The sequence below is a fragment of the Ceratotherium simum genome, chromosome 26, assembly GCF_057802395.1.
Source record: "Ceratotherium simum simum isolate JZ-2026a chromosome 26, ASM5780239v1, whole genome shotgun sequence".
Taxonomy (NCBI): domain Eukaryota; kingdom Metazoa; phylum Chordata; class Mammalia; order Perissodactyla; family Rhinocerotidae; genus Ceratotherium; species Ceratotherium simum.
This window is the reverse complement of record NC_141925.1, coordinates 4107312-4123197: the sequence shown is the minus strand read 5'-3', so window position 1 is coordinate 4123197 and position 15886 is coordinate 4107312. Positions and strand designations below refer to the sequence as shown.

The 15886-nt window shown below is 55.6% G+C and overlaps 1 protein-coding gene across 3 annotated transcripts in view; it reads left to right on the top strand.

The window, feature by feature from the left end:
* CORO7 (coronin 7) overlaps window positions 1-15886 on the top strand; it is a 58707-nt gene that overhangs the window by 16693 nt on the left and 26128 nt on the right. For all 3 annotated transcript variants that reach the window (XM_087449552.1, XM_087449553.1, XM_087449554.1), the window contains exons 7-9: window positions 5742-5792; window positions 11600-11686; window positions 12148-12230. In XM_087449552.1, coding sequence (XP_087305678.1) covers window positions 5742-5792; window positions 11600-11686; window positions 12148-12230 — 221 coding nt within the window. The remainder of the gene's footprint in view (window positions 1-5741; window positions 5793-11599; window positions 11687-12147; window positions 12231-15886) is intronic.

The following is a 15886-nucleotide window of genomic DNA, read 5'->3' as shown; positions in this document are numbered from 1 at the left end:
GCTCTGGGTTTGCGCATAGGGCTACCTGATTCAGGCCGGGTGTGGATCACGCTCTGCTTCCCCTCAGAGCCTTCCTTGTCTCGGCACCATCTCTCTCCTGGTGGGGCACCTCCCTGGCCATCTATTTCTGACTGCCGTCCTGCCTTGGAGCAGCTCTGCCTCCCAGGACCCCTGATTATCCTGCAAGGCCTAGGCCTGGGCCTTACTGAAGTCCCTTCCTGCTCTGCTCCCAGCTCCCCTGGCTGAGGGAAGGGGAAGGCGGCCGCTAGGGGGCGCACCGGCCTCACAGATGGCCAGGCTTGGCCCCCTGAGCTCCTACTCCGTGTGGTCGGTTGGGCCTGTGAGCACAGTGAGGACATGCACCTTGGCAGCCCATTGCCACCCCATCCGCCCTGGGACCCACAGGCCCCCGTCAGTGCCAGGCCAGCCTCCAGTGCCCAGTCTGAGCCCTGGTCTGGACCCAACATTGAACTCCTGCACTCGTGGCCCAGCTGCCTTTAGGGAGTGCCCGTGTGCCAAGAACTGTGACTCCTACCCTGAGAGGTGCTGCCACCATCCTCCTCCTACCGAGTGACCGAGGTTTGCCCAGGTCACAAAGCACATCAGTGGTGGAGTGGGCATTCAAACCCAGGCCGTCTGGCTCTCCATGGCGGCTCTGTCACCCAGGTGGGAGTGGCCCTTGCTGTCAGGAGGCATGCTCTCTTACCCATCATCTGTCTCTCTGTCTCTCACTATCTGCTGTCTGTCTCTTACTGCCCTGTCTATCTCTGTCCTCCATCTCTAGTTGTTCTCTCTCTGTCCCTTGCTGTCTTTGCTCTGTCTATAGTTGTCCCCTCTTTGTCCCTCTCTGTCTCTCCTTGTCCTCTCTCATCCCCTCTCTGTCTGACTGCCTCTGTTTCTCTCTCTGTCCCTTACTGTTTCTCTCTGTCCTCTCTCTGTCTCTCACTATTCCTTCTGCCTGTCTCTGTCCTGTGTCCCTCACTGTCCTCATCTGTCTGATTTCTGTCTGTCTCTAAACAGCCTCCTCCTGACCCGGAGGCTGTGGAGTGGAGTGGGGCTTCAGAGCTGAGCCCTGGACCGTGCCTGGTGCCTGCCTGGCACGCAGCAGGTGCTCCGTAATCTGCAGCTGGAGGCTTTGCTGGGAGTGACCCAAGAACCCCGGGACCCCACCAGGTGTGTCAGGAAGGGACCGGCCTGCCAAGGGAGACCTGACTTTCGAGGCCTCTCTGGGCTGGCCCCCTCCCTCCTCCAGCAGTGCCCCCTCCATTTCCGCCACATGGTCTCCTCCCATGGCCTTGTCTCTGCCTCCACGTCACATGCCAGCAAGCTCCTGTCTCCACACCTTTGCTCATGCTGTTCTGCCTCCCTCAAATACCTTTCCCTTCCCAGCACAGCCTCTGATTGTACTTTGAGGTATAACTCAGGCCCAGGTTCCTCCCTGAAGTTTCCAGTAACCACCTTTGGGTCACAGAGTTTGGCACCAGGCAGGGACTGTTTGCTGTCTCTGCATCCCAAGCACCCAGGCGGGGGCCGGGCAGAAACACTGGGCAGATGGTGCTCAGAGTTCGCATATCCTCCCTCCCCCCACCATCTTGCCTTGGTGCAGTGCATTTGTGACAGTTAAACAAATGTTGCTACATTAACTAAAGCCCATCGTTTACATTAGGGTTCACTCTTGATGTTGTGCGTTCTATGGGTTTTGACAGATGCATGATGTCATGTGCCCACCATTACAGCATCATACAGAGTAGTTTCTCCACCCTCAAAGTGCCCTGTGCTTCACCTCATCACCCGCCCTCCATCTCCACAAACCACTGCAGCCGCTGATCTTCTTGCTGTCGCTGTAAGATTTCCCTTCTCCTGAACGTCATGTAGTTGGAATCATACAATGTGTAGCCTTTGCAGATTGACTTCTTTCACTTAGAAATAGGCGTTTATGGGTCCTCCATGTCTTTTTGTGGACTGATGGCTATTTTTTGTGTGTGTGTGGTAAAAAATATATCATAAAATTTAACATTTTAACCGTTTTTAAGTATACAGTTCAGTAATGTTAAGTCTATTTACATTGTTGGGAAACAGTTCTCCAGAACTGAAATTCTATACCCATTAAACAACAACTTCCCTTTGCTGCCTCCCCACAGCCCCTGTAACTACCATTCTACTTTCTTTCTTTTTTTTTTTTTTTAATTTATTTATTTATTTTTCCCCCAAAGCCCCAGTAGATAGTTGTATGTCATAGCTGCACATCCTTCTAGTTGCTGTATGTGGGACTCAGCCTCAGCATGGCCAGAGAAGCCTCTGGTGCATCGGTGTGCACCTGGGATCTGAACACAGGCCGCCAGCAGCGGAGTGCGCGCACTTAACCGCTAAGCCACGGGGCCGGCCCATTCTACTTTCTATATCTGTGAATTCAACTGCTTTAAATACCTCATATAAGTGGAATCATATTTATTTCATTTGGAATAATGTCCTCAAGGTTCATCCATGTTGTAGTATGTGACAAGGTTTCCTTTTTCAGTGTATGTGTATTCCATGTTTTGTTTATCCATTCGTCTATCAGCAGACACTTGGGGTTCCTCCACCTCTTGGCTATTGTGAATAATGCTGCTATGAACATGGATGTGCAAATACCTCTTCATGACCCTGTTTTCAGTTCTTTTGGATATATACCCAGAAGTGGAATTGCTGGATCATATGGTCATTCTATTTTTAATTTTTTGAGGAACTGCCAGACTGTTTTCCATAGCAGCTGCACCATTTTACATTCCCACCTACAGGGTACAAGGGTTCCAACTTCTCCACATCCTCACCAACACTTCTTACCTTCTGGATTTTTTGATAGTAGCCGTCCTAATGAGTGTGAGGTGATATCTCATTGTGGTTTTGATTTGTGTTTCTCTGATTATTAGTGATGATGAACATCTTCTCATATGCTTCTTGGTCATTTTTATGTCTTTGGAGAAATGTCTGTTTAAATCCTTTGCCCATTTTTTAATCAGGTTACTTGATTTTTTGTTGTTGAGTTGTATGAGTTCTTTATATATTCTGGATATTAACCCCCTATCAGATATATGATTTGCAAATATTTTTCTCCTATTCCATAGGTTGTCTTTTTACTGTGTTGATTGTGTCCTTTAATGAACAAAAGTTAAGTTTAATGTAGTCCCATTTGTCTATTTTTGCTTTTGTTCCCTGTGCTTTTGGTGTCATCCCTAAGAAATCATTACCAAATTCAGTGTCTTGAAGCTTTTCCCGTATGTTTTCTTCTAGGAGTTTTATGGTTTTAGGTCTTAGCTATTTCTTTTTATGACTGAATAATATTCCATTGTACAAATGTACCAATTTTATGTATCCATTCATCTATTGAGAAACATCTTGGTTGCTTCCAGGTTTTTGCAGTTATGATTAAACTGCTGTAAACATTTATGTGGACATAAGTTTTAACTCATTTGGGTAAATACTTAGGAGCACAATTGCTGGATCATATGGTAAGAGTATTTTTAGCTTTGTAAGAAACTGCCAAACTGTCTTCCAAAGTGGTGGTTGCACCATTTTCCATTCCCATCAACAATGAATGAGAGTTCCTGTTGCTCCACATCCTCATCAGCATTTGGTGTAGTCAGTTTTTCGGATTGTAGCCATTCTAATAGGTGTGTAGTGGTAGCCCATTGTTGTTGTAATTTACAATTCCCTAATGAGATATGATGTTAAGCATTTTTTCATATGTTCATTTTCCATCTGTGTATCTTTTTTGGTGAGGTGTCTGTTGAAGTCTGCCCATTTTTTAATTGGGTTGTTTGTTTTCTTATTTTTGAGTTTTTAAGTGTTCTTTGTATATTTTGGATCCAAGTCCTTTCTCAGATATGTGCTTTGCAAATATTTTCTCCCATTCTGTGGCTTGTCTTTTCATTTTCTTAACAGTGTTTTTCACAGACCAGAATTTTATAATTTTAATGAAGTCCCGCTTATCATTTTTTTCTTTCGTAGATCATACTTTCGGTGTTGTATCTAAAAAGTCATTGCCAAACCCAAGGTCACCTAGATTTTCTCCTATGCTATCTTCTAGAGGTTTTACAGGTTTGCATTTTACATTTAGGTCTATGATCCATTTTGAGTTGATTTTTGTGAAAGGTGTAAACTCTATGTCTAGATTCATTTTTTTTGCATGTGGATGTACAGTTGTTCTAGCACCATTTGTTGGGAAGACTATCTTTTCTCCATTTTATTGCCTTTGTCCCTTTGTCAAAGATTAGTTACCTATATTTACGGGGGTCTATTTCTGGGCTCTCTATTCTAATCCTTTGATTTGTTTGTCTGTCCTTATGCTGATACCACACTGTCTTGATTTCTGCAGCTTTAGAGTCAAGTTGGGTAGTATCAGTCCTCCAACTTTGTCCTTCTCCTTTAATGTTGTGTTGACTATTCTGAGTCTTTGGGCTCTCTGTGTAAACTTTAGAATCAGTTTGTTGATATCCACAAAAATAACTTGCTGGAATTTTCACTGGGATTGCGTTGAATCTATAGATCAAGTTGGGAAGAACTGACATCTTGACAATATTGAGTCTTCCTATCCATGAACATGAAGTATCTCTCCGTTTATCTAGTTCTTTGATTTCTTTCATCAGAGGTTTGTAATATTCCTTGTATAGATCTTATACATATATTGTTATATTTATAGCTAAGTATTTCAGTCTTTTTGGTACTGATGTAAATGGTATTGTGTTTTTAATTTCAAATTCCAATTGTTCATTGATGGTTCATTGTTTTCCAAAATATGAAAGTATGAATCCATGCTGATTGAAACAAAGTGGAGCTGTGCTAAGATGTAAAAAGGAAAAGCTAATCACCCCCCACCTTTGCCCACCCCTGGTACCGAGGGTGAACACATGGCCGTGCTGGCCAAGACCTTGCTCAGCAAACTTGCAAAACATTCAGGAATGTGGTCAGACATATAGGGATTTTTGTTTATCTTTACTACTGTAGAATCACACCACGCCATGTTACTCTGCATCTTTCTTTCAGCACATAACAGTTTATCATGGCCAAGCCTGTCAATAGTCAATAGGTGCAGATTCTGCCCCTCCAGTTCTTTATGCATATACGTTTGTACATACACACACACGCACAGATTATTCTGCAGAAATAAAGTCCTTATACAAGCTGTGGGCATTTTATTTTGGTATGGTTCCTTTTGTTCTTCTTTGTCTGTTTGCATCCCCACCCTCGGGTAATCTGAATCAGTAACCGTGTGCTGAGTGATGGTTAGAATGTGTAGGCTCGTCGTCCTGGTTAGATGCCAGATTCTGTAGGTGTAGAAATGACGTCGTCCTGTGAGACCCTCTGGCCTGGGCTAAGCACAGGGCCGGACACACATGTAGCTGTTGGTAGCCTAGAGTTTGGTTCTGGGCCTCAGTTTTTCCGTCTGTGAAGGGGTCATGGTGATAGCACCACTTCATGGGTGGTTGGAAAGATGGAGAGATCATGCATGTAACATGCCTGACACATAGCGGGTGCCCAGGACATGTGAACTCTCGTCACTGAGTCCTCTGTTGTGGGTGACTGGGGCAGAAAAGGGGGCATCCTGTGGTGAGAAGGAGGAACCAGGCTGGGGAGGTGATCTCTGTGATGCCAGCCCTGTATACTGGGGGTGGGACCATCAGAGCCTGGGGTGGGGAGACAGGCTGGCCCCCTGGGACCCTGCCCACCCTAATCGCGCTGTTTCCTCCTCTCTGCTTTTCCAGGACAAGCAACTGCGGCTCTTCGACCCCAGAGCAAAGCCCGAGGCCTCCCAGGTGTGTTGTGTGGCGGCAGGGTGGGGTGGGGCCCCGGCGGCTCCAGCAGGTGCAGGCGGGGGCAGGCTCAGCCTCCTGGCAGGCAGGTTCTGCCACACCCGTGCCCCTGGCCAAGGCCCGGTGGGTGCATAGGGGTCCCCTGGGAGGTGGCCTCCCGCTGCTAGAGCTCTTTCTGGGAAGTGTGTTCTGGGTCCTGGGAGGGCCTGGCTTTGATCACAGGGTGCGGTGCAGCCAGGCTGCCCACAGGCCTTCGGTGGAGGCAACCTGTGGCTTCAGGAAGCTAATTTAAGATTCCAACTTCCTCTCCTTTGAGACCCTCATCCCCACCCACCCTTCCTGGAGCGGTCGGCAGAGGCCAGCCATGAAGTTGCCAAAAAGACATAGCTCCCGTTCTCTGCAGCCCTACAGTCTCACAGCCAGCAGACCCTCAGTGTGTGCCTGGGGTCTGTGGGCTGTGCTGGGGGGCCTGCCAGATCCACAGGACCCAGGCACTGAGCGTGTTTGGTTTGCTCTGTGGTCGTGCACAGGGTGCGTGTGGGGTTTTTTTGGAGTTCAAGTGGGGAAGCCAGGCCCTGGGTTCATGCTACAGGCATTCAGAATCATTCATTCATTCGACAGCAGCTTGATGCCAGGCACAGAATGTTCTGTGGTGAATGAGACAGACACATGGGGTCATTGCTGGGGGGCTTCTCTTGCTGGGGTGGTTTAGTGCTTCCCTGGGGAACTGGCTTAGAACTGAGGCCTGAGTGATGCAGATGGCTGGGGTGGGATGAGCTTGTTCCAGGCATCTGAGTGAGGGGTGTGGAGGGGAGGCAGGGCCATGGTGAAAGGCCTGTTACTTGAGCTGTGGGAAGCCATTCACGTGTTTTAAGCAGAAAGTGAGATGAGTGGGTTTTACATTTTTGAAAAGATTTTTATAGAAGCTGAGGAGCCTTCTTCCCTGAGGAAGATGAAGTTCAGGGTCCTGCTGCCAGCTCAGAGGAAGAGCTCCCCAGCAAAGCCCCAGGCCCATCACAGACCCCCCTGCACCAGCCTAAACCAACCAGCAGTAGTGGGGGGCCTCGTTCCACACACACACACACACACACACACACACACACACACACACACTCTCTCTCTCTCTCTCTCTCTCCCCCTCCCCCTCCCCCTCCCTCTCCCTCTCACACTCCCCTTCACGTAGCCAGTTGCAACTTTTTGCCTGAGACAGTCCAGTCAGTTCCACTTCTGACTGGCTGACCAAAAGGGGGCCCATCCTGACAGGTGAACCAAGTTGGAGAGAAGTGGTTTTAGCCCCACCCTGGCTGTGGCCTCTCAGCCCTGTGGCTGGGTGTGGTAGCTGTTAGAGTCTCAGGTGTGAGCGGTGGGTTGCCCCATAGCTTTCTGTGGCTGACCTCCAAGCCTTTGCCCAGAAAGGGGGTCCCAGGCTCAGCTCGAAGGAGGGAGACTGAGGCCCTGGCCCCCCAGCTTTCTCAGGTTGCCTTCTCCTCTCCAGGGTCCTGGGGCACAGCACCTGGCACCCCCATTCCTGCCCTGACTGGGCATCACATCAGACCAGCTCCCGGCTTGAACGTTTTCTTCCTTTCCCCCTCCTGCTCCTTCTCCTCCTCCTCCTCTTCCTCCAGCTGGGGGAGGACCGTGATGATGCTGAGGTGGAGACCGAGTGGCTGCCATCCAAGGGGCTCCAAGTTCCTAGAAGAGAGAGGGAAAGGATCTGGTTCTGGAGGGAGCCCGCCTGAAGGGGCTTCTGAGCCGAGGGGACCTGGGAAGAGTGTGGGTGGCTCCCACCTCCTCCCAGCTGCTGGGACAGTGCCTGAGCTCTGCCTGCGCTCGGCCCGCTGGTGCGGGGGCAGCAGGGCCTGGAATGCTGCCCTCTGCATGGCCCTGCCCCCCACTTCCGCCTAGGGCATCTGGCCCACACCTGGCTTCTATTAGGAAAACCACTGCTGGCGGCCAGGGTTGGTGTGAGCTGAGGGGCCAGCTAAGGGGAGAGGCCTTCAGGGAGCTCCTTCTCCTGAGATCCTCCTTCCCCACTAGAGCGGGCCATTGCTGGGGTCAGGGAAGGATGCGCTGCCCTCTGTCCAGCCTCTGCCCTCCCTGCCCTAATGGCTGTCCCCACAGCCCGGAGGCTGGGCCGTGAGGCCTGGGGAGTTCTCCCTCCGCTGTCTTTCTTGGGCCTTGCCTCTGGCGACCTGAGTGTGGAGCAGGGGATGCTTGGGCAGCTCTCTCCTGTTCACACCCCTGCTTTGTTTTTAGATTGCATTTATGACCATTTATTACATCCCAGGCCCTTGGCACACATGACCTCCTTCCACCCTCCTGAACGTCCTGTAAAGTTGGCCCTTTGGTTGTTTCTGCTCCAAGGTCACACAGCTGAATGGCAGAGGCAGGCTCGGTCTGTCTGATTCCAGAGCCCCTCTGCCCCTCTGCCGCCCCTTCACTGCCGGAGCCTAGGTGGGGGTGGCTGAGGGCCTGAAGCCATGGGTGTGCCAGGGAAGGAGCAGCCCACAGCTGAGGGGGTGCCCAGCGAGTGGTGAGGCTTCAGCACCCTCGTCAGGGGCCGGAGGGGACCTGGGACGAGCCCTCAGACCTCTGGCCTGGGCAGGTGGACCTGTGCCTTCTGACCACCCCCGTGTTTCAGGCAGGCCTGGGGGGGCCAGCGTCTGGAGCCCAGAACTGAGCCTGGTGAGGAGGGCTGTGGGCGGGTGGTAGGGGTCTTACCACCAGAGAAGGTCCCCTCACCGGAGGAAGGAGCCCAGCCGCCCTGCCCTACACAGGAAGTGTTGCCGTGGCGACGGAGAGGGGGATTTGGCTGCACGGCAGCTGGAATGCCGGGTATGTGCCTGCTCCTGGCGCCCCTGTGCTGGGCAGGCGCTGCCTGGCCTCAGCCCTTCCTGTTCTCTTCTTGGGGCCAGGTGTAGGGGAGACATGGGGGGACTGAGGGGCTTCTCCATGAGTGGGAAGCTTTGCTGCCTATTGGGACAAAGGCTGTCCCCTGGGAGAGGGAGACCCCAAGGCCTGGCCTGCAGGCTCAGGATTACCACCAGTGGCTTCTCCTCGGCCTCCTGTGACAGGGCTGGGGCATCAGGGTAGCAGGATACCTGGGTCCCAGCTGCAGCCTCCCCCCTGCCCCAGGAGAATGCGGATCTGTGTATCTGGAGAGAGAGCTCTTCCTCCCCATGTCCCGCCGAGGTCAGCAAAGAACTTGTCATTTTTGAAAATGAACATCACTGCAATGATCTGGGGATAGAAGGGGGAGAGTGGGTCAGTAGCCACCCCTCCCCACCCATGGGGCTCACTGGCCCCTGGCCAACTAAGCTGGGTGTGCCCACAGTGGGCACACTGGGCTCAGCCTAAGCTCTTACTTTGTCCCAACTTCCTTGCTGCCCTCGGTGCCCTCAGAGACCGGAAGGCGCGGGTGGAGAGCCGTGGGGCGAACAGGACTCGCCAGCCCACGCCGCCCTGCCCAGCACTGCCTGGGCCCGGGGGACTGCTTCTGCCCCTGTGAGCTCGTCCAGGATGTTCGCTGGAAACCCGAGGTGCCTGGGGGGCAGCAGGGATCCTGGGCGCCTCCTAGTGCAGGCTCTGCTGCCTTCTAGCTGTGGCTCTGTCTCCGTGCCTGTCCTCGCCTCTGGTCCCTTTTGTGCAGATTGAGAAGGATAACAGTGGGCCCAGCCCTGAGGGGGCAGGGGGCTCAAATAGCTGACAGCTGCCCTGGTGGGAGACTTGGGGTAGATGGCTTCTTCTCTCTGGGCCTCCAGTTTCTCCATGTGTGAAATAGGAAGGTGGGAGACACAGGCCGAGGCCCAAGCTGTGCCTCTGGATGAAAATGCTCCATGGCTGCCTATGGCCCTGTAGGCATGGCACCGCCTCCCCTCCCTGGCCCTCCACCTGCCAGCTGTGTTGGCCTTGCTGCTCTCCAGGCCCTGATTCTTCACAGGTGCTGGTCCTCCCACCTGGCTCTCACCTTCAAGTCTTAACTCAGTGTCAATCCTTCAAGTCTTAACTCAGTGTCACCTTAAATCTACTTCCCTTGATTATACTCTCATGGTGCCCTGTCATCCTGCTTATTGGGGATGTGCCAGACACAGCCCTGGGCGCTCCGCCAGCGCTAGCGCTTACTCCTTGCAACAGCCTTCCAAAGTAGGTCCTATTACGATGCTCTTTTTGCAGGTAAGGAAACTGAGGCACAGAGATGTTGAGTAACTCATCTTGGGACAAGGCCGGTAGTGGCAGGGCAGGGTTTTCACCCAGGAAGTCTGACTCCAGGGCTTGTGCCCTGAACTTCCACTATACTCCTTCAGGGCACCATAATCACATATGGTGACAGTTATTTCTGTTTGGTTCACGTCTGCCTCCTGACTTTGTATTCTGAGTTTGGGGACCTTTTCTGTTTTGTTCACTGTGTCCCCAGTGCCTACCATAGTGTGCAGCTCAAATATTCCTATTATGAAAGAACAAATGAATGAGCAGCCCTGCTTCACCCAAATGTGGGCCCCCCATCTGAGATCCTAGCACAGTGCCTGGCCCGTGGGAGCCCCGTGTGTCTGTTGAGTGAATGAATGGTGTGCAGGTGCTTGCGAGCCATCTGCTTTGCTGCTTACACAGGGGATATTTGCACACCGGTGAGAGGGCGCAAGCCCACGTGACACCTCTGACTGACTCGGGTGACGAGAGCGGGACAGACCCTCGCCCTGACCCCACAGCCCCTGTTTCGTGGAGAGAAGCATATGGGACCCTGGTTCTCAGGCTCTAGCCTCGACTTCCTGTGCTGGCTGTGGCCGAGTAGGAAGGGAGCAGTGAGAAAAGCCCCTTGAACGACACGGAACTGTTTCCGATGGTCTCCCACGCTGGGGTCGGCCTCAGCGGGCTGGGGAGGGGGCGCTGGGCCAGCTCCTCACAGGCCACCTCCCTCCCTCATTCATTCCCAAGGAGATCGTGGGAAGCTTGGAGGAAGCTGGCCACAGTTTGGGGTGAGCTATTTTTGGTAACAGGGTCTTTCGTCTCAGGCTCCAGGGGCCAGGGTGACTGGGAGGGAGCTGTTTGCATTTCCTCCAGCCCCCTCGGCTCCCCCCCCCTCCGCCTGGGCCTGGGGGACGGGGCCGCCCGCCTGCAGTGTGACCTTGCTTCTCCTCCCCAGGGCCCAGAGAGCCTTCCTGCTGGCAGCTCCAGCCCTGCAGGAGGGCGAGGAGGGGCACTTCTCTGCCCTCTCTGGGGACTGGTCCCCAGAGCTTGGCAGCAGGCCCTCTCCCCTGGCCCCTGGCAGCGTCGGGAGGCAGCAGTAATACTCGTCATAATCCCTTGATTTGCACGGTTATTTGCAGCAGGCCCGCTCCTTTCACATGTAGTCGCAGTTGATCCTCGGGACAGCCCTGGGAAGTAGGCAGCCCAGGCAACGTGAGCCCTGCTCACAAGTGAGAAAAATGAGGTTCCGAGAGGGCACAGGATCCCCAGAGCCTGGGGATGGTAGCTGGCAGCTGAGTGCTTCCTCCAGGACACCTGCAGGGGCAAGGACGTGCTGCCACCCTGAGCCCCGCGCTGTGGCAGGGCAGAGCAGAGCAGCCTGACAGTCCCCTCAGGAGCAGGGAGACTGAGCCCGAGCCTGGTGGCCGGGTCGGCCCTCTGTGTGCAGAGCTGCCCTCAGCCGCGGTGGAGGCTGGGGTCCATCCAGTAGTGATAGGAGGTCTCCTCTGTCCCAGCTAGCCTCTGTGGGGACACTGACCTGGCCTCTCCTGCCCTCTGTGAGGCTCTCAGGTGGGTGGCCCACCCTAGGAGGCCCCAGTCGCTCAGCGCGGTCTCTTGTCCTCCAGAGCATACAGGCCCACGAGAGCAGCAGGGATGGTCGGCTGGTGTGGACGGGTACCCAGGAACACCTTGTGTCCACCGGCTTCAACCAGGTAGGGCTCCTGCCGGGTGAGCAGGGCACCCGCACCAAGAGGGTGGAGATGAGGCCCACTGGGAGGGGGGCTGCTGGCCAGCTCCAGGCCTGTCCATATACGGCCCTGTGTGCAGCCGGGTCTCAGAGCCCCAGGGGACCCATGGCTGCTGAAAACTGGCAGATTCCATTTGCAATAGCTAAGCCTGACCCTGGGAACTGTGGCAACCCCCCCAGGGACCAAAGTCCAGAGTCCATGGAGGGAACCGCCCCTTGTCACCTAAGGGTTCTTAAAGGGGCAGGACACAAAAACCCAAACTCTCCCTCCCTGGCATGACTCACACCCTGCCCCAGTGCCCTCCAAGCTCTGCTCTGAGGCAAGTACCCCCGCGTCACGCTGTGGCCTCAGGCACTGGGTTCCCGGGGAGCCCTGGGGGCTGAGGGACGGGCCCCTCTGAGCCCCTCTCTGTCCCCTCCCCACAGATGCGTGAGCGTGAAGTGAAGCTTTGGGACACCCGGCACTTCTCCAGCGCCCTCACCTCCCTTACCCTGGACACATCGCCCGGGTAGGAGTGGCCTCATTTTGGGATGGGCTGGGGGGCTGTTGAGGGCCCAGATGATGACTGGAGCCCAGGTCTGTGAATGAGCACCACTGGTGAGTGCCCCTGATGCGCCGTGTGGGGGTCACCTGCAGAGCGGGGGTGCTGATCCACCCAGAGCAGCCTCACCCTGGTCAGCTCCTGTCAGGGAGGGCTGATCACTAGAGTGGTCATGGGGGCCTGAGCCGGGCCTTGGGGTATTGCAGAAGAAACCTGCACTTGGCCCTGCCGGCAGAAGCCCCCTGGAGCTTCACCAGCAGGGGTGGTGATGCAGCCCCATGTGAGCAGGTAAGCCTGACTGACCCCATCCTGTGTGGCCCTAGCAGCAGAATGGGCCCTTGGTCATGGAGCAGGCTTCCAGCCTGGGGGCTCATGCTGGTGTGTTTTGGCATTTGGGGAGGGGTCTGTGACCCGGCAGACACATTGGTGGGAAACGCAGGAATGCACTTGATTTTGCTGTGGGCGTTTTTGTGAGGCGGAGGGCCGAGGAGACCCGAGGCTATGATAGCAGGGTGGACGCAGGGTGACATGGAGTGACATGGGGATAGACGGGCTGGCAGGTTGGGAGGCACAAGTGGCAGAGGGAGGCAGGCCTTGGACTCGTCGGCTCAATGAGACCTCCTCAGCCCCAGCCATACACCTGTCCCTGGTTGTCGTAGGGCAGGGGGTGACCCAGGCAACCTAGGAGTACAAGTGTGCCTCATCCTTCCATCCTTCCCAGAAGTGTGTGCAGGAAGGTTTGTGGCAGTGCCTCTGGGGTCTGGGCCAAGCCAGCTCTGTGCAGGGATGGCCCAGGCTCACTGCAGCTCAGGCACCAGGAGGCCCACAGCAATGACCACCCATGTCACAGCTGAGGAGGGTGGGGGACCACCCTGGCTGGGGTAGGAGAAGGCGGGGACCTGGTCCCCGTTCTGAAGCCTAAGCCCTGCTCAGCTGTGACTCTCAGAGGAGCTTGCTGGGACCTCACCCTTCCCTCCCCACCAACCAGTCAGGCATCTGTGAAGGTCAGAGCCAGGAGGGGGCGTTGGTCCGTGGCTATCTATTCAGACCCTTTCTCTTCCATTTCACAATTGGGGAAACTAAGTCACAGAGGGCGCAGTGACCTGTTTAAGCCCTGGGAGCAGCGAGGGCCATGTCTGGTGTGGGGAAGGCCGAGTGCCATAAGAGGTCCTGCCAGGGTGTCCCCCAGCTGAGAGCTCTCGGAGAAGGGGTACCTTTCAGGGTGGCAGTGATCCTCCGCTGCCATCCTCTCTCACAGCCCAGGGGGAGGCTGAGGAGCTGGCGACGCCCGTTTTGCAGATGAGGAAGGCAAGGCTGAGGGAGATCCAGTGCTTTCCTCAGAACCACACAGTGGGTGCGAGGCTTCTGCCTGCTTCTGGGCCCTGGAGATTCAGGGGGAAGTCACCAGGACCCCCTGTGCTGGAGGAATCAGAGCTCTTGGGCCTCTTGGCTCCATGTCCAGCACCCCATCTCCGGGCCCTGATGCTGCGCTGGTATCTCATCCTCCACGTGTCCCCAGGCCAGACAGCCCCTTCTCTACAGGGGCCCCCAGCAGAGGGAGGGCGCTGGCCCAGCCTAGAAAAGGACCCAGCACTAGCCATCAAGTGCTCCTCCACCTACCACTTCCTGCCTTCCAGGCTCCGCCCTGGTCTGTGATGGGTCCCCCTCTCCCGTGGAGCAGCCTGTGCCCAGCCCTAGCGTGGCCCCTGGAGGAGTTAACGATGCCCAGACCCCACGGTGCCACTGGCCAAGGCTGACCCTGTAATTATAGCAGTTAAGAATAGCCTCTCAGAGCCAGCAAGGCCTGGAATTTTTCAAATCACTCCCAGATGGGCGGCCAGGCCAGTGTCCCGCCCCCTCCGGCCCCTGCCCCACCAGGCCCACACCCTTGGCAGAGGAGTGGGGACTCTCTGGTCCTCTTCAAAGCTGGTGGATACCAGGGATGCATGCCAGCCTCCAGTCTGGCCTGAGAGGTGGCAGATTCCCTGCCCCCACCAGGCTCCCTGGAATCTAGAAACCCCCACTGGCTCCCTGGGGTGTCGGGGGCTGTTGAGTGAACTGGACTGAAGATGAAAGTGTGCGGGGTGCCATGGGTCTCCACCGCAGCCGCCTCACTGTTTTCCCTATTTTACAAATTTTCCATCTCAATTCGGGCAGAACAGTGTGTGCTCTTATAAGAGCTAGAGGGGGTCAGAGGTCAGGCACATGCCCCTCCCTGTTTTCTCCCAGGGAGAACCAGGGCCCCCACTCTGTCACAGCGCCCACCTGTGGCCTCCTCCCTGCTAATCCCTGTCATTTGTGCAGTGCACCTCACTGAGGGAAGATGAGCCGTGGTGGGAAGAACAGGGCATTGGGGTCGTAGCCCAGGGTGAAAAGCTAGGCTCAGGCGGAGGTCCGCTGATGGCCCCCCCGCACTGCCTGTGCTCAGCGCAGGGTGGAGATGTAGGGTACTGGCGGGGTAGGCGCTCAAGGAGCAGCTCATGCTCCAGTCTGAGACACTGAAACACCACCTGTCTCAGGTGTGGGGCTTCTGGGCTGGGTGAGTGGTCAACTGTGTTGGCCCTGGACTGCAGGAAGATGGGAATTTTCTCCCCAGGCAGCTGAGGCTAGAAAAGTTGATCCGCTGTTGAGGTCACCCCAGCAGCAAACCTGTGCAGGGTGGAGGTTGGGATCCCGTCTTTGCTTCCTGACACTGAAATGTCCACCTCTAGCCAGACCCCCAACCCCAGGCCCAGCTGTCAGCCAAAGCATGGGCCACATACCCCAGCATGTTCCCTGGAGATTGGGAGCTGCCCTGCGGTAGCTTCTGCTGTTCACAGTGGCCCCACCCCTCTTCTGGAGACCCAAGCCCTCCCCCAAGGCTTGCAACCCCCTCCTGGGCCAGGGAGTTGGGATCCTGTCCCTGCCTTCAGTGAGCAGGCCGCTGTCTCTCCTCTCCCAGCCTGCGATTCTCTTCTGTAGAGAGATGGTTGGGCCTGAAATGGAAGCATGTGCGGCACAGGGCCTGTGGCGGTGAGGACCCGGCAATCGGGGGCTGGCATTCCTCCACCACCACCCCCCGGCCCCTGGCCTGCAGCCGTTGGGATTGCCCTGCGTAGGGGCTGCATCTTGGCTTGGTCCCCGACTCAGCCCCTGGCCCTCCCTTCATCCCCTGGCCCCTGATCTGATAGTGCACCCCAAATACCTTTTCTGCGAGGGCTGGTGTGAGCGTCCAGCCCCCTTTCTTTGGGTCCCGCCACCCCACCCCACCCCACCCCGTGCCGTCCCACTAGGCCAGGTTTGGCTTTGCACCGAAAACGTTTATTCAGCAGCCTCTGTGTTCGGCAGCCGCCACAGGTCCACAATGGCCCCTTTGATGGGGCAGCAAGGGGGAGGGCAGGCCTCGCCATAGCCGCTCCCCTAATGGGACCCAGGCCCACAGGAAATCCACCTGGGCTGCTGCCGCTGCTGCTGCCTCAGGAAGAAGGGGCCCCACCCAGGCCCACTGCCACCACCCTCTGCCCGCAGTGACCCACCGCCTGCCTCCTCCCTTCTAGTGCCAGAATCCTCAGCAGCCGCTAATTGAATCCAGAGCCTCGCGTGGCCGGGCCTGACTCGGCGCTGACATCAACTCCTCGAGCCGC